The sequence below is a fragment of the Carassius gibelio genome, chromosome B13, assembly GCF_023724105.1.
Source record: "Carassius gibelio isolate Cgi1373 ecotype wild population from Czech Republic chromosome B13, carGib1.2-hapl.c, whole genome shotgun sequence".
Lineage (NCBI taxonomy): Eukaryota > Metazoa > Chordata > Actinopteri > Cypriniformes > Cyprinidae > Carassius > Carassius gibelio.
In genome coordinates this window covers 15,206,263-15,229,366 of record NC_068408.1, presented here as the reverse complement: position 1 = coordinate 15,229,366, position 23,104 = coordinate 15,206,263, and the positions used below count along the sequence as shown (strand labels likewise).

The 23,104-nt window shown below is 37.0% G+C and overlaps 1 protein-coding gene across 2 annotated transcripts in view; it reads right to left on the bottom strand.

The window, feature by feature from the left end:
* LOC127970356 (DNA primase large subunit-like) overlaps positions 1-23,104 on the bottom strand; it is a 217,385-nt gene that overhangs the window by 14,913 nt on the left and 179,368 nt on the right. For both annotated transcript variants that reach the window (XM_052572897.1, XM_052572895.1), the window contains exons 8-10: positions 13,940-14,007; positions 11,851-11,923; positions 10,905-11,090 (exon numbers count right to left, since the gene is read on the bottom strand). In XM_052572897.1, coding sequence (XP_052428857.1) covers positions 10,905-11,090; positions 11,851-11,923; positions 13,940-14,007 — 327 coding nt within the window. The remainder of the gene's footprint in view (positions 1-10,904; positions 11,091-11,850; positions 11,924-13,939; positions 14,008-23,104) is intronic.

The following is a 23,104-nucleotide window of genomic DNA, read 5'->3' as shown; positions in this document are numbered from 1 at the left end:
AATGTTAGATATATATTGCTGAAACACATTACAAAGGCCGTGAACTATGTAATACTGAACTGTGGAGTCTGAGCATTAAGCAGTTTGTAACCATTTTTATATTCAACATTTTTGGGCGGCCTGAAATCATGTCTCGATGACACACTAGAGCCCTGTTGTGTGACAAACTCTAATAATGCTTTATTATTTTTTAAATAATTCTATATTTTAAAATACCCTGCTATACAATTAAAATAACCATTACTCCAGTCTTCAGTGTCACATGATACTTCGGAAATGATTCCAATTTGTTTTTTTGGTGCTATTAACTGTGCATTATATATAGACACACATCTCAGGAAAGGATTAGAATAACATCCTAACTAGTGACTGTCCTCCACTGTCTACATGCATAATGATGTCTCTTCACGGTTACTGTCGTGCATGTTCCTTTGTTATTTACTGGCTTTTTTACTATGTCAATTAGAAGCTTTTGTGGTGCATGCAGTCTCGGCTGAATAAACAGCGTGAACAGTTAGGGGCCTGAGTGATCGAGAGGGTCTGGTTTTCTCCATACAGTGTGCAGGAGGAGCTGCTGGTCTCTGGGGGCCCGGCGCTCTAATTAAACAGGCAGCTGCTGTGGGGGGCATGGGGGACGTTTTAGACAGCCAGACCGGTAAACAACGCAGCCACTTTTGTCACCATCACAGTTCCTTGTAGAGCAGTTACCTTTTTGACACCAGGAAGGGGAATCAAATTTTTTCCATAAATTATCCTCCTCATTCTCCCCGACGGAAACTCTAAGAGACTGAGGTGAGGAAAAGAATGGGAGAATATAAAAAGGTACAGAGACAGGTTTCAGGAAGGTTCCCATTATTCTTTGACAAAATCCCTCGATGTCAAAAAATGATAATTCTGGCCAGAGGATTTCTTATGTTTTACGATCATAATAAACCGGTTTAACTCGAAAACTACACAATCAAATATTTGGAGGGTAGAAAAATCCCATAAGTGTCACAGCCAAAGAATCTGTGGCTTTGGTATTGTTCCCATGTGCTGCAAATCCACAAGCTGTACTTTCTAGTGCTGAGGCCATTGGTGTAGAATAATAAAAAGGCATCATGGTAAAATTAAATAGAAATAGTGAGGTGTAAGATGCCCCGCTCCTCGCATCCATCCTTCAAGCCCCCCTCAGCATGGGTGAATAAGCCAAACAGTGATTCATGCGCCTTAAAGGTTACTGGCAAAATGCTCAAACGTATTGTAATTACCTTTGTCTTTTCATGTAATATTTTGCATGCTAATGCTCTTTTGAAGAAGATTATTCACCCCATGCGAATGTTAAATGATTCGACGCTGTGTAAAGACTAAAAGTGGCTACAACGTACTTTAGAAAGAATCAAAATGACCTGCTATGTAATTATTCTAAATGCTAATGATTAAAGTCTATGATCAGAAGACAGAAAATCTCTGGAGACAAAAAAGCTTTAGATGTTCTTTCATCCTTTTTTAAGTTTGTAGAATAAAATACAAATACAAACTTACTTGATGCTTGCTTATTAGTGAGGGGAATGAATATATAAATTAGGTTACTTGAATTAATAAATCCATATAATGAGGAATAATTCTTTAATCGTACTTAACACGGAAGCGTTAAAACAAAAATGACACCCATAATTCATCCTAACCTGGATCATTGCAGGTAAGGTTGAGAGCTTTTTTTCCATGTAAACCTGAGTAACAGTACTGTCCTAACCAGCCACAGCAGGACATTTAGTCAAGTTTAGCTTTTACTTCCACCTGAGAAACACACTAATAAACACTTAAAATACCTGAAAAACTGCATAGCAATGCCCTGCTAACCATCCACACACTCACAACTTTGCAAAAGACTGAGTTTAGAAACTGTATAGGCTTGTTTACACAGAGATTAATGTTCAGGGCCAAAATTCTGTGTGGTAAACATTTTAAATTTGAATCAACAGCTGTTAATGCAACTGTTCTGATGGACTCAAATATTGCAATGATGTTAATGCGCCAGATCTTTTTGTTTAGAGAGGGGTTGTAATTTATTTTACCTTGCACTGTGAATACAGCTGGCCCACCAACACGATTCACATTAAGGTTATGCCGGTAGACGATAGTATTGTAGTAGAGATAGATGATAGCAGATGTCTCTGTCCATAGTCAAGACAATATTAGGCTCACTCTCCTATTAATGTATTAATTTATAATAATAATAATGACTTATTATTTTTATTAGGCGACCTATTATAAGTCTGCTATCAAACTGCCCAGCTATTTCACTTCAGCACCACATTTCACACACAAAGAGGATTAGAGCCTGCAGTCGGTGAAAAAGCTGTAACGCTTTGACTCGGACAACTCGTTAAATCGATGAATTGAAAGAGATAGAAAACGAGGTGTCCCACACATTTAATAGCTGTTGCGCAGCAACGCGCTCTTCTCATACATGAGAGATTAACTCTTTCTTGGCATTACAAATTAAGTAAAGACAAAATAATAAGGCGGCAGAGTGAATTTATCAATAGTGGTTCTCACGTAGTCCTTCTCTTAAAGACTGATCACTTATAATGCACACTATGTGGTGATGACAATGAAGGACTATGTGAGAACCATTATGGATGATAAATTCGCTCTGCCGCCTTGTTATTATTTTCATGCACCCCGCACTATAATGTGATGCATGCAAAATACATAGTTTTGCCTGTTACAAAGTCTCCAGAGTCTTTAACAAGTAATCTGAACAGCCTATATATGTGTAATATTTTAAACGAGCCCTCACTAACGGAGTTTAATGCCACAGTTATGTTAGGATGCATCTCATTCTTGTTTCTGCGGCGGTCCGTCGAGCTCGTCATGAGACGCGCGGTCCGGGGCGCTGTATGACTGATGCAGCAGTTCAATTCAACTTTATTACAAATATATGAACTTACCTGTTTTGAAAACTTTACATTTAACATGTTCGTTTTTGTCCAATATCAGTGTTAAACTGATGGACTTTAAATAAAATCTATTGATTTTCACCGTTGACTGATTTTGCTGAAAATTTAGACTGATAACTTCCGTGTCACAAATTTGTCACAGGACGCGCGGTATGACAGTTATATATGAACTAGCTGTTTTAAATACAGTATTTTATATTTAACGTTAGTTTATCAGTATGTTTGAAAGTATATATTTTTAATTATTGGTGATTACATAGGCTCTCTTTAAAACACAGTTAAAATAGTTATGCTATGACCAGAACAAAGAGTCTCTCTTTTGCTCCACCCGTGCACGAAAACTTTGAAGTGCATTCATGACAGTACCACAACGCATGCATGTGCATTCCTGTCTTTGCAAATAAGCTGCAGCACAATCAGGTTCTACATCAGAATGCCGGCTGCTGCATCAGCAACACCAAACACATACAGCGTGGTACTGTCGTAAATGTGTGTCAGAGTCACATGGATTATTTTCATAGAGCGCCATTCACATGATTAATTTAATCATAATTAAATTTATCAATTTACACATTGTGGTTCAGTACTGTTTTTTTAATAGTGGAGCACTATTCAAATTTTCATTTTGTATCTGTTTCAAAACCAATAGCCGATTAGTTGTATCAGCCAGTGTTGTCCAACCTAGCTGTCAGTATTGGTAAAATCCACTATGAGTCGACCTCCAGTCCTTACTATGCTTCTGGGCTTTGAACGTGTCAGTTGCACTGCTTTCTATATAGGGTCAGAAAGCTTTCGGATTTCATCAAAAATATCTTAATTTGTGTTCCGAAGATGAAGGTCTTATGGGTTTGGAACAACATGAGGGAGAAGAATTCATGACAGAATTTTCATTCCTGGGTGAACTATTCATTGTAAGCTGCCAAGTGCTTTGTGTACCAGGGTATGCTTTTCTGTAAGTGCCAACTACTACCAGAGTATGAATTTTATTCAGCACATCTGCAGTTTTCTTTAATATGTATATGAATTAATATTGGCAAGACAAATCGCATAAAAAAATCAGCCCAAATTTTTTTGCTGAAGATCTGTGTTGCTGTGAAAAGACCTTAAATATGAAAAATAGTTTATATACACACACACACAATATAAACCAGTAAAGCTAATAATGCAACCAGATTCTCCCTTATATAAGACTGAAGAGCAGAATCTCTCACGCTCAAGAAATGTCCCTTGGCAGTGGAGCGGTATGTGAGAGTCTAATGAGCGTCACCCTGGCGCACCTGACATTGTGCTCACTCAATCAAAATGAGTGTTAACAGCAACCATTTAGCCAGAGAGGAGCATGGAAGGCCATAGCTGCCTGCCCTCAACCATTCCTGACCTTCTGCATGAATGAGACGCCTCACAAAGTCAATGCCACTGATATGTAGCAGGTGCCATCAGGGTCCCATGCTTCATGCAGCAATCAGACAGATCAGCCTCAGGGTAAACAGTAATTTATTCATCCAAAAATCAATGACTCGTGACAATATTTTCCATGTAAACCATTTTGGTGCAGCATACAGAATGATGTTAGGTGAACTCGCAGTTGCTTGTACTATAATTATCGTCATCATTATTTATTATGATTGTTGTTGCTTTACTATCATCTAAAGAGCTGTGCAACATACTGCAGATTAATAACCTTGGACCAAAAGAGGGGAAAAAAATCGGGCAAAAATATAAGTGGATTTTATCAAAACAGCAGAGTGTTTTTTTTTACTCATCAGGGTGCATAAAAGCTGAACTGCATGTATAATGCACAGCTACCGCTAACAAGCAGCATATCTGAACATTAGGTGCTAAATGGCAGCACCCCTTCATGCATGCCGAAGCAGAAAGTAACAGAAAGCTGTGAAAGGCAAAACAACATTGAACTCCTTCATAAAGAAACGCATAGATTATTCCTCAGGATATTTTCTGCGACCACCCACACCCACTGCCAAATCAAAACAAGCGGTCCAGACTGAGATGTTGCTGCAGTTGTTTATTTGCCAGTGAAAGTGGAATGCTAATGGGGGCTTTGTGACGTCTGATATCCTTGACACCTCTCATACATCACTCACAGAGCTGTGACCTGCATCCCACCGACTCCACTATGCGCTGGTTTGTAAGGAAGGCTGTGTTCGCTGTGAGTGGGAGGACTGAGTTCCACCTGAAAGGGCAGACTGAGGGGGACGCAGCCACCCTGGAAATGGGGCACTTTTGCGAGTGGCAGTGCATGACCACCAGAGAATGTGTTTGTCTGGATGTGTTCTTTTATTTATTTATTTTTTTCACCTCCTGACTTCTTCCAGAGTAATAGTTGGCGGCTAAAAGAAGGAATATTTGTAAATGGACACCCTCTGACTGCTTTTGAGTCTGTGAAAGTGGCTTAGCAGTAGTCAAAGCATAAGCACCTCTTTGAACTTGAGCATGTTCGGTGCCGGCAGTGCAGCACGGCAAATGTTTGGTGCTTTGGAGAGCTGCTTTAACTTTCAGCAGAGGCGGGAAACTGTGAAATGTTTTTACTAACACATGTACCATATCCAAAAATATTATAAAAATTTGCACCATTCACTAATAGTAACAGTAATAAAATTATATACCAATGTATAAATATATTCGGTCTAAATAAGAAATAAAATACTAAACAACAAAAATCAATCATTTATATGCTACAATTGAAATTCAAGCATCACAAAATTGCAATGTACAGCACGGAAATGTATCTTTATTTTAATATTTGTTGTTGCAGATATTTATTTGGGATTAAATGTAGAAACAGGATCATCCATCCATCTATCCAAACAGACAGTAGGGATGGGTAAAAAAAGAAAAATTATATATATATATATATATATATATATATATATATATATATATATATATATATATATATTAGGGCCGGGACTCGATTAAAAAAAATTAATCTAATTAATTAGAGGCTTTGTAATTAATTAATCGAAATTAATCGCATTTTAATCGCATATAAATATTTGACCTGAGAACAGTGAGAAGTTTTTTTTTCACATGGATTTATTGTATACCATTGAATAATGACTGAATACATAAGCTTAAGCAACAAAATATTGTTTATTTTTGTTCAACCAAGTCTAGCAGACCAGTGCAATTTTTGCCATGAAGTGTAGCAATAGCATATTTAGAAACAATTTAGAAATAGTACATTTCAGAAATTCAGGTAGCTTATAGGTGCTGGAACCTTCTGTAAAGAGTTTTTTTTAAGTAAAACACAATCCTGTCAATTAAATTCAGAACATTGGAAACACTGACTATTAGAAAACATCTCTCTGTTGTTTCAGAGGCCATAACATACTAAGTCCAACTCTCAATAACCTTGGCCAAAACAATAAAGAGTTCAACATAAACTGTTGCACCAACAAAATAATACATAGTTCAACATAAAGTGCAAAGTCCACGCTAGCTGCTATATGTTTTGCGTTGAGGTGATACTTGAGGCTCGATGTGCTGCAGGCTGCAGTGATATGCGGAGCGAACGCTAGTTGGTGCTTCAGTATAATCGGTCCCGCTGAAACTCATCCAGTGAGAAACGTTCCGCGGTGCAAAAATAAGTTATTAAAAATGCGGGATTTTTTTTCTGTAATTAATTAATCTTAGTTAACGCGTTATTTTTTGTGTAATTAATTAATCTCAATTAACGCGTTAAAGTCCCGGCCCTAATATATATATACACATACACACAGTAGATCTACGCCACAGGAGTGATAGTGGGCTGCAGATGGCCAGCGAGCCATAGTTTAAACACTCCTGCACTAGATTGTTATAATTTTTTATCTGCTTAGAAAATCGCCGCATTTTATGTAGTGTCACCATACAGTCTTTAAACAGGTAAAACATGGAGGTGTTTGGTGGCCCAAAATAAACATGAATACACATCCGAAGGTATATTAAAAGAACGCAATTTACCGAAATCTGTATTCTATTTCAGAAAAAAAACATTTGTTGACCATAAACTCATTAGTAAGCTTTAAGAATTAACTCTAGAAAGGGGCATTTTGCTAAATATATGGACCATACAACTTTCTTTATAATTTTTTACTGTTCTTCAGTATTTAATTTATGCTTAAATCTGTCAACATGTGACAGCCACCATTATATGGTTATATTTCAAAAAACAAGATTGGAGCGGAAATATAATTAGACTTTGTAATTGTAACTTTATTGTTATAAGAACTTAATTGAGTGTAGTTTAAGAGTTTGTATACAAATCAGTTAATTTTAATCTTCAATATTATACATTAGTAGTACCAATTTGGTATGTACTGTACTTGATATGCATCCAAAATGATCAATATTGAATTTAACAGAATTAAATTGAAAATGGACTCAAATCATAACGTGAAGTTTGTGTCAAAACCCGGCCCCTAATAGAACAAAAGAACAGTATTTATTTGAAATTAAAAAGAAAAAATGTAAATGTCTTTACATGTTTGACTAATCCATCCTTGCTAGAACAATATACATAATATAGGTTAAAATTACTTAAATTTATTCATCCATTTTCAAACCACTTGTAGGGACACAGGGATGCTGAAGCCTATCCCACCAACTCAGGCCGCAGGCAGGCAAACACCCTGGACAGATGGCTGGTCCATTGCAGGGTTAAACTACTTTGGGATGCCCATACAAATTTACTCATTCATTTCCATACTCACTATATCTGTACATGAATTTAGCTTCAGGGAACATGTTAGGATCAAGGACAAAAACAAAGAATTGGGCACACAGGATATGAATATTAGTTTTTTCTGCTCGACTATGCACAAAAGTTTCAGATGGACTTGTGCTGTAGCATTTCTAATAGAACTAAATTGGCCTGGATTTTGATTTTCTGAAGGCCGGCCAGTGCTAATCATTCTTGTTCGAATGATAGGATCATTCGGAAGTCCTATTTTAAGCTACTGCCTTGGAGGCAAGTGTGGAAGTGAAGCAGGAAGAACTGGACTAGTGCTTGAATACATAGCTCCAGGTCATTATATCACTAGAAAATGTAATTGCTTTGCACAGGGGCACTGGTCTTTACATGTTGGGTGGCGTGTCAGCTGACTTTATCTACATACTTGAAAGGGACCAAAAAAGGATGTGTAGAGGGCGGTAAAAAAAAGTGTATCTAATGAATTTGCACTGCATATATGCAATAAGGGGTTCCAGAATTAAAAACCACAATTTTTTCCATGAGGGAACTGATTTTTAACAATAACTTAAAGACAGACCTGTTGTGATCTCTGAGGTTGTAATCAATGGCATACACTTTTTTTAAGCAGTCTTTTTTGAAGCAATTCATTATTTGAACTTACTTTTTAAATAATTACCGTATTTTCCGGACTATAAGTCACACTTTTTTTCATAGTTTGGCTGGTCCTGCGACTTATAGTCAGGTGCGACTTATTTATCAAAATTAACTTGTGCTTAACATGAACTGAGAGAAATGAACCAATTGAAAACATTACCGTCTAGAGCCGTGAGAGGGCGCTATATGCAGCTCAGTGTCATCATAGAGCGCCCTTTCGCGGCTGTAGATGGTCATGTTTTCTCTTGGTTCTTGGGTCTAAATAAATGCGACTTACAGTCCAATGCGACTTATGTTTTTTTCCTCATCATGACGTATTTTTCGACTGATGCGACTTATACTGTTCGTTTAACAGCAGAATTTCTGGCAAAAATTACCCAAGATTCTGTTTAAAAAAAAAAAGAAAAAAAAAAAGAAAATTGCTACAACGAATTTGTGCCAAAACAGTTCTGCAATGTTCAATAATGCATTCATATGTCCAGAAACAAGGCTGCTGAAAAAAGTGGACTGGCACTTTTATAAAGATCAAACTTAGTCTAGCTATTTTCTTAAGTTTTTCTTTGGTGTTGGTATGAACACTATGAAACTATTTTCTGTAAAACAACATAATTTGTTGAACATAAACCAACCATTTAAGAATGTCAGTCTAGCCTATTAAAGTCCAGCTATTTGTGGTTATTTTTCATTTTGCTTTGCAGGTGCTTGGTAACATTCCCCATTTCCCCATCTCGTCTGTCCTCTTGATCTACTTTCATTGCTTTTTCGAAGTAATGTGACATCTTATTTCCTCCAAAATACAAAAAGCACCTTTCTGTAGAAAATTACCCAAATTTTTCACTTGTTTTGCTTTACAATGATGTCACAGAATATTGCCCACCATTCTTCTGTGCCCATGTGAATGCAGAAATCGACAGAACCATTGTGCAGCTTATTCATTTTAGATTACTTAAGATGTTGATATTCACCTCAATTGCAGACCACTTGAAAACTCCCATGCTATTGTTAGTACCGTATTGTTATTTCTAGTACAGCTAGCACAGGCTGTGCTGTCTTTCACTCACGGTATATCTACTCATGAATAATGCATTCATCCACACGACAAAAGCCATTTCAGGGTATTTGTTTGTATTCACTGTGTTGGTACAATTGAATCATGTTGCCTCAATCCAAGAATTAACTGAATATTAGCTGCTAATGGTATAGAAGATTTATAGTATGATTTGAATAAATTACATTATAACAAAATGCTATCCTGCACCAGTCATGAACACTTCACATCTTTCCCAAAGCATCCAAACAGGCAAAGCTTCAGAGAGTTTCAGGAGATTTGCCATGAAGTTCTGCCATTGACACAGAAAATATAACAGCGCTTAGGAACACTCCGTCATTTTAAGTTTCTTAGACAGTCAAACACTTGTGCACAAAAGTAGATCAATTGCGTATTTCATATCTGAGCTGCTGACACAAATACAGTCTAATAAATCTTGTAATGCTTTTGGGAGAGAAAAAAAGAGGGAAATGTTCAGGCAAAAATTCTGGATGGTAAGTATAACATTATCTCAATAAGAGCAAAAGTTATTGCTTATTCACGGATGAGAATAAATGAGAGTCCATATGTAAACTAAGAAAGCACCAAAATATTAAATGCACAGCATTTAATATTTAATATCACAGCATATGATGAATCAGAGTTTAAATAATCTGCAGAGTTTTAAAAATCAAATGTAAGACCTTTTATAGTTGTTTTTTTTTAAGACCTTCAAAAACATAAATAATAATACCATATATCAAGAACCAGTGGAGACTCCAAATGATTGACTAATAACTAAGAAAATAGAGTTATTTTAGTCTGTGTTGGTCAGTTCACCAATATGTAGTCCATATTCTAAACTTTTAATTAACACCTATTTTGTATCAAGTATTTTGTGGTTTAATAAATAGTTATTGGTCACAATTAACGCTTTTTTATTGGTTGCTATCAGCCCCCAAAAAACCATGTAGGTACATCCCTAAAAAAATTATAACTAAGCAGCTACAATCCCAGAAGAAACAAGAAAACATAAAACTGGGAGTTCCAGAACAGCTGGAGCAGCATGTAATAAGTGATTTCTGAGCTGGTACTGAGCTCTCGTGAGACTGACGATTTCTTCAAAAGTGTTACCCGTCAAGACGGCCATTCTAAGGCAAGGTTCTGAAATGCATTTGTTTCTTCTTGATTGAGCATCAGCTGGGAATGAGCATTCATTTGCGGGGTGCAGGGAGGGAGGGAAACATAGGTCTGAGATTGGGAGTGTAATTTTCTTGTTTAATGTACCATGCGCAAAAAATAAGATCTTACGTGTTCCTCTAGAATTGTAATTAAGGACACGATGGAAGGACAAATTATCTCCAGCATCAGTATAAGAGAGCTGAATAACTTGGCCTTCTAATATCTTCTCACATTCATTTGGAGTTATTGAAGGATGAAGAAAGAGAATGACATCACCAAAAAAAAGTAAAACATCGAGGAATTGCTACAAACACAAACATATACTAAAGTAACCATCTGGGGACAAAAACCTAAGGAAAACCAGGACAATGTGAGGGAGTACAAGCTGAAAATAAAGAGTTACCTTGTCTGCATCAACTTTTCCTTTGACAAACTCTGACCTCCAGAACTGCAGGGCCTGTTCCAGAGTAAGACCAATGCCCTTGAGGAACAGGCCATACTGCATGCGCCCACCGTGCCGCAGGTGGTGGTTCTCTCTCAGTGCCTTGTGGAGATGCCTCATACACAAAGGAAAGGACTTGCCCGAGAGCTGATTGAAGGGAAGAAAAGAGAAGAGTGCTTATTAAAAATGGCTTGATTTATAAATTAGCCAATTCTGAGGTGCAGACAGCTACAAGTATCAGTTCCTTAAAAAAAGATGACAAACACAGAGACCAAAGGTCCACTGTTAACAACTGTGACACAATCACAGCCAATTAAGACTTTTTGGATTTTAAATGTACAATTATGTGTGACTAAGAAAAAAAAAACTTGCATTTACTCGGAATAGTTTTATTGCACCTGGTTACAATGTGGTAAAATACTGATATGGGGCACTTTGTTTTAATGCAAAGGCTTTAATTACAAGAGATTTCCATGTATCCAATAATGTTCAAATAAAAGCAAAAAGTGAAGGACAAAATTTGCATGTGCTGATGAGCCACTTAATTGGAACAGCAACCGGCCCTGAGATGGCATAAACCGTGCACACACACACACACACACAAAGAAGCAGATCTTCCCACAGACAGCTTTATTCCCAAGAAACATCTGTGCACATCCACTCCAACCACCAAAGTAGGACATGCTCAATGTCCTAGTAACTTGAGAATTCAGGGAAAGGAAAACATAAAAATGTGCACAAGTATCAAGAGCCAAATATAAAGCAAGTAGTGAAGGGCACTCTCCTGAGACCCAATACATTTGTAAAAGTCCCAATAAATCCTGTGCAGCACAAATTATTTAAATAAATCATTTACTTTGCATATATATGGCATTTTAAAGAATTAATGCAACTCTTAACGTCTTACCGCATCAATCTGCTCAAGAGAAATTTTCCCAATGTTCTTTTGAATGCTGTAGTCCTGACCCACATAGGCATGGCTACAACAAAAGAATAAGGGAACAAATGATGAGAGCCAATCACAGTGAAGACAAATCACAAGGTCAGAGTAGAACACTGACTAACAGGCTAGTTATTTAAATGCATTCCTGTTTTCTGGTGGAGGAACAAAACATTGCAAGTGGAGCGCATACCTTGATACAGAATCTGCAAGATGCAGACATAATATCTTCTTAGCAATGGCACATTCTTTAAAAAATAACTTGGAGCCAATTTTAGACACTGAAGTAGGGTTTGTGGGGGAGCAAGCTAAAGTTTTAGCCCACTAACTTTTAACCACTAACGCAACTTTTATATAATTAGTTCCACATTTTCCTCAAAGATGGTTATGCCCAGATCTCACATTCATAATATAAAGTGGCAAAAAAATAAGTCAAAAAGACCATTGTATCCCTGACACATTCACCCTCTACTCTTGACCAAATGTAGGAAACGAGACACAAGTATTGATTCAGAATGATGTTGCCTGGATAAAAAAAAAAAACAAAAAAAAAAAACATAAGAACAAATGAAATGGCCTAAAGCACAGAGTGTGCAAGAATAAAGAATGTTGCATGAGATTTTTCTTTTTCTTAGAACACATACACTACCACTCAAACTTGTATACTTTCATTCAAGAAAGGATGGATTACATTAATCAAATATGATACAAAAGACCTGTAATTTTACAAAATGTGTATTTATAGTTCAAATAAATTCTGTTCTTTTGAATTTTTTATTAATCAACAGTACAAAGTAATAAAAACAAATCAGCATATTAGAATGATATCAAAAGAACTACGTGACACTTGATGACTGGAGTGACAGCAGCTGAAATGGCCTTGCCATCAAGGAATTAATTACATTTTAACATGTATTAAAATAGAAGTTATTTTAAAATTGTAATAGGCCTAATTCATCGCAATATTACAGTTTTTACTGTATTTATTTTTTAACATTAGCATTTATTTAGACAATATGGGGGGGGGGGTGATCTTTATATAGTTATTACTCCCAGTAATGCTCAAAGCGTAAACAGAAAAAAGCAAACGTCAATTGTACATCAGCGCTGTTATATCACAAAGCCACAGACTGTTCTACTGAATCCACTGACATCCAGAAACAGACGTGCTGAGGTCATGATGACGTCAAATACTACACAACATTTTCATGAGAAGCTCATGCAAAAATGGGACTGGTGCAGAGAAGCGGATTCCTTTTGGTCTGGTTCCACCAAACAGTGCCACATCTGCTGAGGCCTGTGTGATGGTATGAATAATTAAGCATTTCCAGGCCCTGTTCTCCCATTCCTCTATACTCCCTCACTGTTCCACTCCACGCCGGCCTTTCACACCCTCTTATCTGGCTTGCCCAGTACTGAAAGAAAGTAAAAGAGTCTACTAGCCAATCCTCTGCAGCCCCAACTGTCCCCTCTAAAGACACATCCAATTAAAATGCTCTCATTCAGAGTCTATCAAAAAGCAAATGAATTGACTGCTGGGAATGCTGCCATTGTTCCCCTTCACTGCGAGCAAGTGGAGGGACACAGTCGTCCGTGCAAGCGGAGTGGCCAATGACTGAGAGGGCCAGCTTTAATCTACACCGGTATCCCCGCTGGGCTGCAGCCAAAACACAAGACCAGGTTCACACGTGGAAGACCCGTGGTGCATCATAATGGGACTGTGCCAAGAGCATTAATGAAAGAGACTGAATGAAAGCCCTTGTGAGAGATAAAGGAAAGCAGTCTTGAGTCACTTTGGGTACCGGCTGGCCTCGAGTGGACCGTTTGATCCGTCCTCAGTGGGCCGGGAAAATTGCAAACAACAACTAAGGATTATTGTATAAATGTTTTTCCTACTATTTTTTAAGAAACAAAAAAGAAAAGTCCCATGTGGATATTTCTGAATAAAACACCTGGCTTTCCTAAAGCTGTTGTAATAATCACAATGCGATAATAAAGAATGTAGAATATAGCTTTACATCACAAGAGATTAACATTTTCCAATGGCTTCAATTACCTGAGGTGGCTCAACAGAGGCTGGAGTCGTTCATCAGAGTGTACCGCCGGCAGGGAGCGTGCAGTCATCTAGAAGGGAAAAAAAATGTTACATATGTTAAGGGTCAGAGGTTAAAGCAATTCTTACAGCAGTGCAGTAAAGATAAATTCAAAAGGTCAATAACTAGAGCATGAACTGTGAATTTATACGGACTGAATAATGAATAATTTTCCTAGGGTAATAAAAGGTACTCAATAAGCTGAAAGTCTTTTAAATGGCCAAAAGATAAATAATAGAAACATTACTTACAAACCAAATGATAAACACAAAATAAAAAAATAAAAAAAGTGTTTAGTTGAAATGGTGTCAAAACACATCTCAGTTTTTTTTTTCAGTAAATAAGGTTTTTAAATCTCTTCAGCACAAGATCATAAATCAACGCTGGTGCTAAAGTGGCAGGATATCTGTTAACTGAAGCAAAACGGAGACAATGATGAAGAGACGCAGAGGTTTGAGGATGATCAAGCTATCGAGACGCTGACAAACTGCAGCGTAGGCAGCAAACGTTCCAGTCCAATGACCACTGACACACAACCTTTAAAACTAGATCATCCACCGTCCAACTCCTCAACAACGTTTCATTAAAACAAATGTATCAATTATCAATGACGACATTCATGGATTTAGAGGAATAAAAAGGATAAAAGTTCAGCAGTGCAAAAAAATCAAAATCAACATTTCTCAAATAAAAATAAGAGCACCAAGACTTAGTCACCAAGAAGAGTCATGAGGGTCAATCCATCTAAAGTGGGCCAATGGAGGTTGCTTGACCAATTTTTAATTTTCCTATCTATCTATCCATATATCTAACTATCTATGGTAATTATCTCTAGCACTGCCAAAATTTGGGGGCTGATTATCTCTATTGGGGGACCAAACTGCAAACTTAGATACATTTTAAAAGGCTGCAGATTTAATAAATCACTAATAAAAATTCTCAGTGGCTATCATTGATGAGAAAAATGCAAGAATACCTTGTGAATGAGTATTTATAATTCTCTAATTTAAGAATTAAAGCTGTATAAAAATCACTAGCAAATTATAATAAAGATAAAGATTATTAATAAAAAAAAAAAAAATTCACAAATGTGCCCAAAAATCATGTGTAAATAATTTTTGGTGTAGCCTAAAAATTTTTATGAATAGTCGAAATTAACAGACTATAAGTCATAACCAAGACAGACCATGTTCCACTATCATCCTTTCTTGACCTTAATATCGTAAAAGGTGACCTGATGTTTTTGTAGAATTCAAGCATTGAGAATAATATGAAAAATCCATGAAAATAATCGTTTATCTTTGTATTTGTCTTTTTTTCTGTGCAATTGTAACGCTTCTGAAAATCTGAAAACATGGAACAAACTCCATAAAGAAGACTTTGAGGAATCATTTTATCCTTTTGTATTATCAAGTGAAACCCAACTACATGTCGTCGGAGATAAAAGCTCAGCACAAAGTCTTTGTCAGATGGCAAGCAGCTTTCAATTTCATGCTCATTTAATGAGACACTCCCAGTAATGTCTCCTATCTGTCCTCCACGGCCATGAGAAGCCATTACAGCAACACACATCAGCCACGACGGCTCACTAACGGCAGAGAAAATGAGGCACACTCATTACGCCAAAACAGCCATGTTGGTGATCCAGATAATTGGCAGGAAATAGAAGTAAGAAGCAGGAAAGTGGCATAGAGGGCCGGCCTGCTGAGGGTCAGTGTGCTGCGCTGTGGAGAGCCGACAGAGAGATGAGGAGCATGGTGGTGGTGGCCCTGAGCCAGGTCACTTTTTTCCATTCCTGAGCATGACAATCACTTTCAGTTGAGCCTGTCAGGTACATAAGACACTGATAGGAAGCTAGATAGGTGCCTGATGTGATTTTCACAAGGTCACATTCGTCACTTCACTCCTGCAACTCAATGCAATCCCATGGGTAAAGACAGGCAAGTAAATTAAACTTTTACATGCTGATAACATATGCAGAGCAACCAATAGTGTACCTTAAAGTTCATACTATACATCTTCTCTTCACAGTGTTCCTGAACGTATGGGACTGTGCAATACATTGCCAAATGATCACCATCATAAAGACTTTTCTCTATAGCAGGGGTGCCCAAACTCGGCCCTGTTTAGCTCTAACTTGCCTCAACACACCTGCCGGGAAGTTTCTAGTATGCCAAGTAAGAGCTTGATTAGCTGGTTCAGGTGTGTCTAATTAGGGCTGGATCTAAACCGCAGGACACCGGCCCTCCAGGACCGAGTTTGGGCACCCCTGCTCTATAGCAACTGAATTAAACTTAAAGAGATTGTTCAAGGATCCCAAAAATCAGTAGCTGATAATAATTGCTATTGAAACTTAACTTAACTTAACATAAAACTGAATTTCCACAGCAAATAATTATAAAAAAGTAACACTGGAGTATAGCTTTTAAGTAGTTCTCAATTAAAAGCCATTTAAAGCAAATATTCAAGTAAACAGTTTGTAATAGAGAACAAAAGAATAAACTAAGAACCAGAAACGTCTGGCCGCAGGTCTATGAGGCAAATGAGTTTACATTGACTTCACTAAAACAGGCACTACAAATATGCAACTTAGCCCTAATAAAAATATTATATATATATATATATATATATATATATATATATATATATATATATATATATATATATATATATATATAATTTTTTTTTTAACAGACACAAAATTACATGCACAATTAGGCCATGTTTATTCATAAAGCAACATGTGGTTTAGAAATATTCTTGGTACCAAAGGAAACTAAGATTCACTAATATTTTACTGCTTCACAGCTAAACATATGCTTAGCATCTTTCTGTCTGGATTAAAGCAATGTCATTAGTTATAGTGTTGCTATACTGACAAAAAGAAATGCACAGGAATTTCTCCATGAGGAGATAATTGCAGCATCTCGATCTTCTTTGAAAGGGATTCTTAACAGTTATGGAAATCGAGACATCTCAAAGAATATAATTCATGTCTGTCCCCTTAAAACTAGAACCTAATTTGTTCATTTTCTGTCACTTGACTCTAACAAATCAGAAATGCAGTGTGTACAAATTAAACACTTTGTGGATAGTATGGCGAGACTTCCTTTTAAACTGATTATCATGTTGGTTGCTTAAGACACATGACTAGGGAACAGATGTCGCAAAAAAAATATGCCTGCTGAGACAAATAAGGGAGAATTGGAAAGACAACTCCCCCATCAGGATGAAACAAGTAATGCAAGAACATCTTTACACTCCAGTTGAGCAAATACTGTACAGTTTGTCCTTTCATACAGAAACAGAGCATATCTGCTAACTTTCCATTTATGTTTGGATACAACATCACCGGCTGACAGGCTGCTGAGACAGAAAAGAAACTGATCAAACATGCCAACCTGAAGCTTTAAGCTTGATATGAAAATGAATTTACTTCAGCTGGTGTCACTTCAGAGATAAGCAGAAAAGAGCAAAGCAATGATTCTGTAGACACGTCTATATTATACATACTGCAGTACATTTACCCAATGTCAAGGTTTGAACAAACCTGAAAAGACACATTCGTTCAAGGTAGGAATGTCAAGAGTAAGAAGAAAAAAAAAAAATTCACCGTATCTGTAATAAACGCTTCAACTCTAATAACCATGCATTAAACACTGACAATCATTTTAGTTTTATTTTAAATTACTATTAAAAAATACCAGCACAACGGTTTTCAACACTGACAAGAAAATAAACATTTTGTGAGCAACAGCTTTGCCAGATTTAGCTATGCCACTGCAATTACATGAATGAATTTATTTTTATTTACAGAAATATCTGTATTAAGTGATAGTTCACCCAAAAATAAAAAGATTCTGTCATGAATTACTCTCCATCATGTCGTTCCAAACCTGTAAGTCCTTCGTTCATCTTCAGAACACAAATCAAGAATTTTCATGAAATCCGAGAGCTTTCTGACGCTGTATGGACCGCAACACAACTGAAATATTCAAGACCCAGAAAGGCACTAGGACCCCATTAAAATAGCAAATGTGACATCAGTGGCTTAACCATAACTTTATGAAGCTACAAGAATACTTTTTGTGCACAAAAAAATTTCTTATTTTCTTAGTCTTCGACACACATTCACAAGAGTACCATGATGCACATTTCTGGACCTTGATGGTGGTAGTTGCTGTCTATTCCAAAGATGAACGAAGATATTACGCATTTGGAACAACACGAGGGTTTTCATTTTTGGTTGAACTATCCCTTTAAATAAAAAACAATTATATACTATTTTTACTGTATTTTAATAAAATAGGTGGTATTAAACCCTTTACATCAATTGTTGTTCACCAATAGAAATAATAAAAAGCTTTTTTTTTTTTCTCTCGAAAAAATCTCCCCTCTGAACATGTCATACTGACTCAAGGGCTGGCAACAGAAACATGTGAAATTATCCAGACAGGAAAAGCTAATGAGCGGACTGGTCCAGATGGTGATTCAACTGTGATGAAACATACAAGAAATAATTGAGAGGCATGCTTGTCATGGACTTTAACTCCTAGATAGCCTCTAGCAGTGTGCACAAGGGCTATGCAAAATGGCGAGAAGACGATGCGGCTAATTGGCATCACTGAGGTCCTACGGAGGCTTGCTGGACTCTCTGAGGAATGGCAGGCACTCTAGATTTTGCTTGTTAGCAAAAGCGCCAACAGCTTAGTCCATCTCTATGCGAAAGGAGTCTGGTGATCTTTAGTAGAAGAAAGGTACAGTCACCACACTGCATTATGAGCACAAGAGGCCAATCTAACAAGATTATCAGTGTGTACAGCGCATACTGACATACTGAGCAGAGCAGGTGGTTGACAAAGATCACTGATGAGAAAATAGACACACACACACACACATTTCGTACTCATATTAAACTCTGCTTTGGGTTTAAAGGAGAGCATTTGGATGACTGCCATTTCATACAATTTCATAAGCAGCTTACAAAAATACATTACTGAGAGCAGAAACTCAGAGCGGACCTTATGAAAGAATCACATGGTTCAGCACATGAGAGAATGGCTTAATTTTCATGTCCTAAATGTCTTTATGTGGCACAGAAGACCTTGGAGAAGACAAACCTCTCAAAAGCCATAAGCTCGCAACAACAGTAACGTTTATGTGAACGGCCAGCGACTCTGAGCAACCTGCAAGCTGCTTAAATCCTGAACAACCACGCTCCGAGCTTTAACTGTTTGGATCTGATGATAACATATTGAGCAGACCTTTCCGCGTGCTCCTGAAGATGGATCTGTGTAAAGCCGTAAATCAGAAATCCCACTGTTGCCTTCATAAATCCCCAGATAGGCCATATTGAGTGCTGGATTAGCATAGTCTGGAACGAGGCTGCAAAAGTCATCTCCCCTTTGTTGGTGGAGACATCAGCGTCTTGATAAGCAATCAGCAATACCAAAACCGACAAGATTAACTGGAACCACTGAGGGGAATCTGCCCAACAAAGATATAGAGATGCAGGATGCATGTCTAACACGAGCCAGATAGTGTGCAGCTTATAAGAGGAAGAATTTTTTAAAACCAACAAAATAAATCATGCATTATTGCATTGTACACATTTAGTTAAAAATGAAAGTATTAATATACAACAAGCCTAGCTTTTATTTGCCAGAAAACAAGTTTAGCATTTATTTGCCTTTGCTAAAACTAAATTTCTACATTTTTGTGTTGTTTAAGTGAACGGTTTAAGTTTCAGTAACACTTTATTTTACAGTGTACTTGTCACAGGTGACAAACTATTGTAATAACAATAAATTATAATAACATGCAACTAAACCTAAGCCAAACCCTCATCCTAGCTCTGACCATATAGTAAGTGTATGTAATTAATTCATATTACTCTGTAACAAAGTGTAAATGAGCATTATTGTAGTAGAATATTTAGTGTAAGATTTAACTCCAAAATGTTTTGAAAATGAAAACAGAATTGGCACAAACCATGTTTTAAAAGTGAAATCTCTGCATCCAAATACAAAGGAAAAAATTGCATAGCAATGGCAGAGCTTCAGAAAATGCAAAAAGAAAAAAATGTTTGCAAATATATTACAAATTTATAACTAAACATGTTTTTCCAGCATTACGTTAGATGGACCAAAAGTTGCAACAGCAAGCTAAAAGCTTGCTTCATCCCTCAAAATATTAGAAATGTTTAGAAATAGACGTAAGAAGGCCTGGAACCAACAGACTTCACACTGATATGAAATACAGCTTAATGCGTGGTCTGGAGAGCTCACTCATACCTGTCAAGTGCTAAAAGCATTTGGATGGGAATATTTTGCTTTAAGGAATGACAGGTGAGCTGGAGTGTTGCCCTCTGCTTTTCCATCCCGTCAAAAAAAAGCCTGAAGAAATAAAACCACAAAAACACTGGAAACCTGGACTCTTATTCTGGACTTTATTTAAGGTATTACTTTACATTGAATTCATTAAATGAGTTCTCTAAAATAAGCAAAACTTTTAAGCCCAAAGGCAAGCTCCAAAATGACAACCTTTACATCTTAATAAGCATTGCAGGGCTCTTGAGACAGACACAGAAATAATTCAGCGCTAACCTTGGTGACCAGCATCACACTTGCTGTGTAAGCACAATAATCTCGGGCACTTCCCACAGAATACCTGTGCTGACTTCAAGAGCCTTTCACAAGCTGACTGATTGAAAACACAGGCTTCTCTTGTTAGCGTTACAGCAAAATGTCATTCGATGCAAATTCACCGGAGCTCAGAGACAGAGGCAGAGTTGCAGAGTTGGCGTTAAAACTTGGCAACCGGCTGACTGCTGTGAATTGATGCATGGTGCAGGATCATTTACTATCCTGCGGTTCGCATAGATCACTGACTGACTTTCCAAAAAGGATCCAAAGTATTTCAACACAAAAGATACTTGGGCGACACTTCAAGGTTTTCAACTTTCACGTTTTGTGAGGAGACCAGAACTGCCATCTGGACACTAGAACAGAGGTCATTCGTCTTTTATGAAGACATGATGAAACCTATGAAATTGTGTATAACTGCTGGCACGATGCACAGCTGCCATCACCCAGGACTTTCAGCCAGCCTTGGGAAGACAAAATTAATTCAGGAGTTTTCAAACTTTTTAAAGGCAAGATCTCTAAAATCCATTCTGACGCTACATTTAAGTCCTGCGGTGCGAAATGTGTTTTTACTGGAACTGATATTGGTGACAACGAAGTCGTGTAGTGTGAAGCAAACAGCAATCCGATAACTGTCATATACTGTATGGGTGGCATAAGTATGATATATATAAACACAGGTTTTTTTTTATATTAAACTCTTTTATATAAACATACATAGCCACTACACTAACACCAAAAGAAATGGTTATGTATCTGTAAAATATTACTTATATCAAGTCGAACACACCTTTTGTTTGGGGTGTTCAGTAAGTTCCTTCACGAAAACATCATCAAATCTGACCAATCAGGTTTTGAACTGTCACTATGCCTTTAGGTTCAGTATTTTTAGGCTCACTGTCAAAAAAACCAGGTTGAACGCTAAGTGAATCAGAACCAAATGTATCGTTTCCCTTTTTGGTTACTGAGCTACAAGTTACAAACTACGACTGACTCAATCGGTTATCACATATTGACCCCTTGGACACTTTATTTTCCCCATTTTAAATTCATGTTTATCTCACTCTACTAGACTTGTCACTCAAAAGATGTGCTGGGTTCTGTGTTTTGTTCACACTGGCATGTACCGTAAAGTTTGCACTGAAGCTAGTTAATGTGTTTATCTAACATCATCCTCTTCTGTCCTTAAATGTATTCAGTCTGATATGAAAAGCAAACAGTGATCCAAATCCAGCCTTCTTATACTGTGCAGTTCAGCGGCCTTCGCTCCATGTGCGACCAGAGATACTTGAGGGATGAACAGACAGTGCAAACTCAAAGGTTACGTCTCACTGGAGGTCAATTTTACATTTCCCATGATGCCTATCTGACATGTTCACTTATGAAAAAAACTATGAGAACCAGAAAACAGGCTGAAGTCTAGGGCAGTGATTCCCCCATTGTCTATAACAATATTCCAAGCCCCTGTTGTTTCCAGTTGTTTGTTATTTAGAGTCAGAGAGGCTTTATTGTCATTTCAATCATACATAGTGTGTACAGATTGAATCAGGTTTCCCCAAGATGTTTCAGCTGATTTTAATGGGGTTTTATAGAGGATCTATGAATTGACAAAAAGTAACAGGACAAAACAAGAACGAAACAATAAGTGTAACACCCCACTAAATAATGAAATGTGGCACATAAAAGTTAAATAAATAAATATCGTATTTTTCAGATATTCGCGGAAATCGCATCAGTCCAAAAATAGGTCTTGATGAGGAAAAAAACATAGAAGTCGCACTGGACTATAAGTCGCATTTATTTAGAACGAAGAACCAAGAGAAAACATTACCGTCTACAGCCGAGAGAGGGCGCTCTATGATGCTCAGTGTGGGCTACAGAGGCACTGAGCAGCATAAAGCGCCTTCTGGCGGCTGGAGACGGTAATGTTTTCTCTTGGTTCATTTCTCTTAGTTCATTTCACTTTGTTCATGTCATATTAATTTTGATAAGTCGTACCTGACTATAAGTCGCAGGACCAGCCAAACTATGAAAAAAAGTGTGACTTATAGTCCGGAAAATACGGTACTCAAAATCCTTTAGACTTGCTATATGCCCTTTACTGCAAAATACACAGACTTGAGCGCGCAATTTGATGCCAGTGATCACTGAATTAATAATTGACTTGTATATGTTATTAAGATACAAAATACATTAAAAATAATTACAAAATGGTCCCAATTTATAATATTATAATATTTATCACAGTGGTTGCTTTGGAAATTAAATCAGTCACCTGAAAATATTCGTACAATGGTGCAATATCAACAAGCACAGCTTTTTGGACATTTTCTGCTTTGGTAAACAGTAATTTCAACTATAATAAAATTCCTATGGCCTATTCTGAAACAGCAGAGAAATAATACAAATAATATACAATTCTTACTGCTATCTCTAAGGCTGCATCCATCACTATGAGTGAAAAATAAATAAATAAAACTAAAT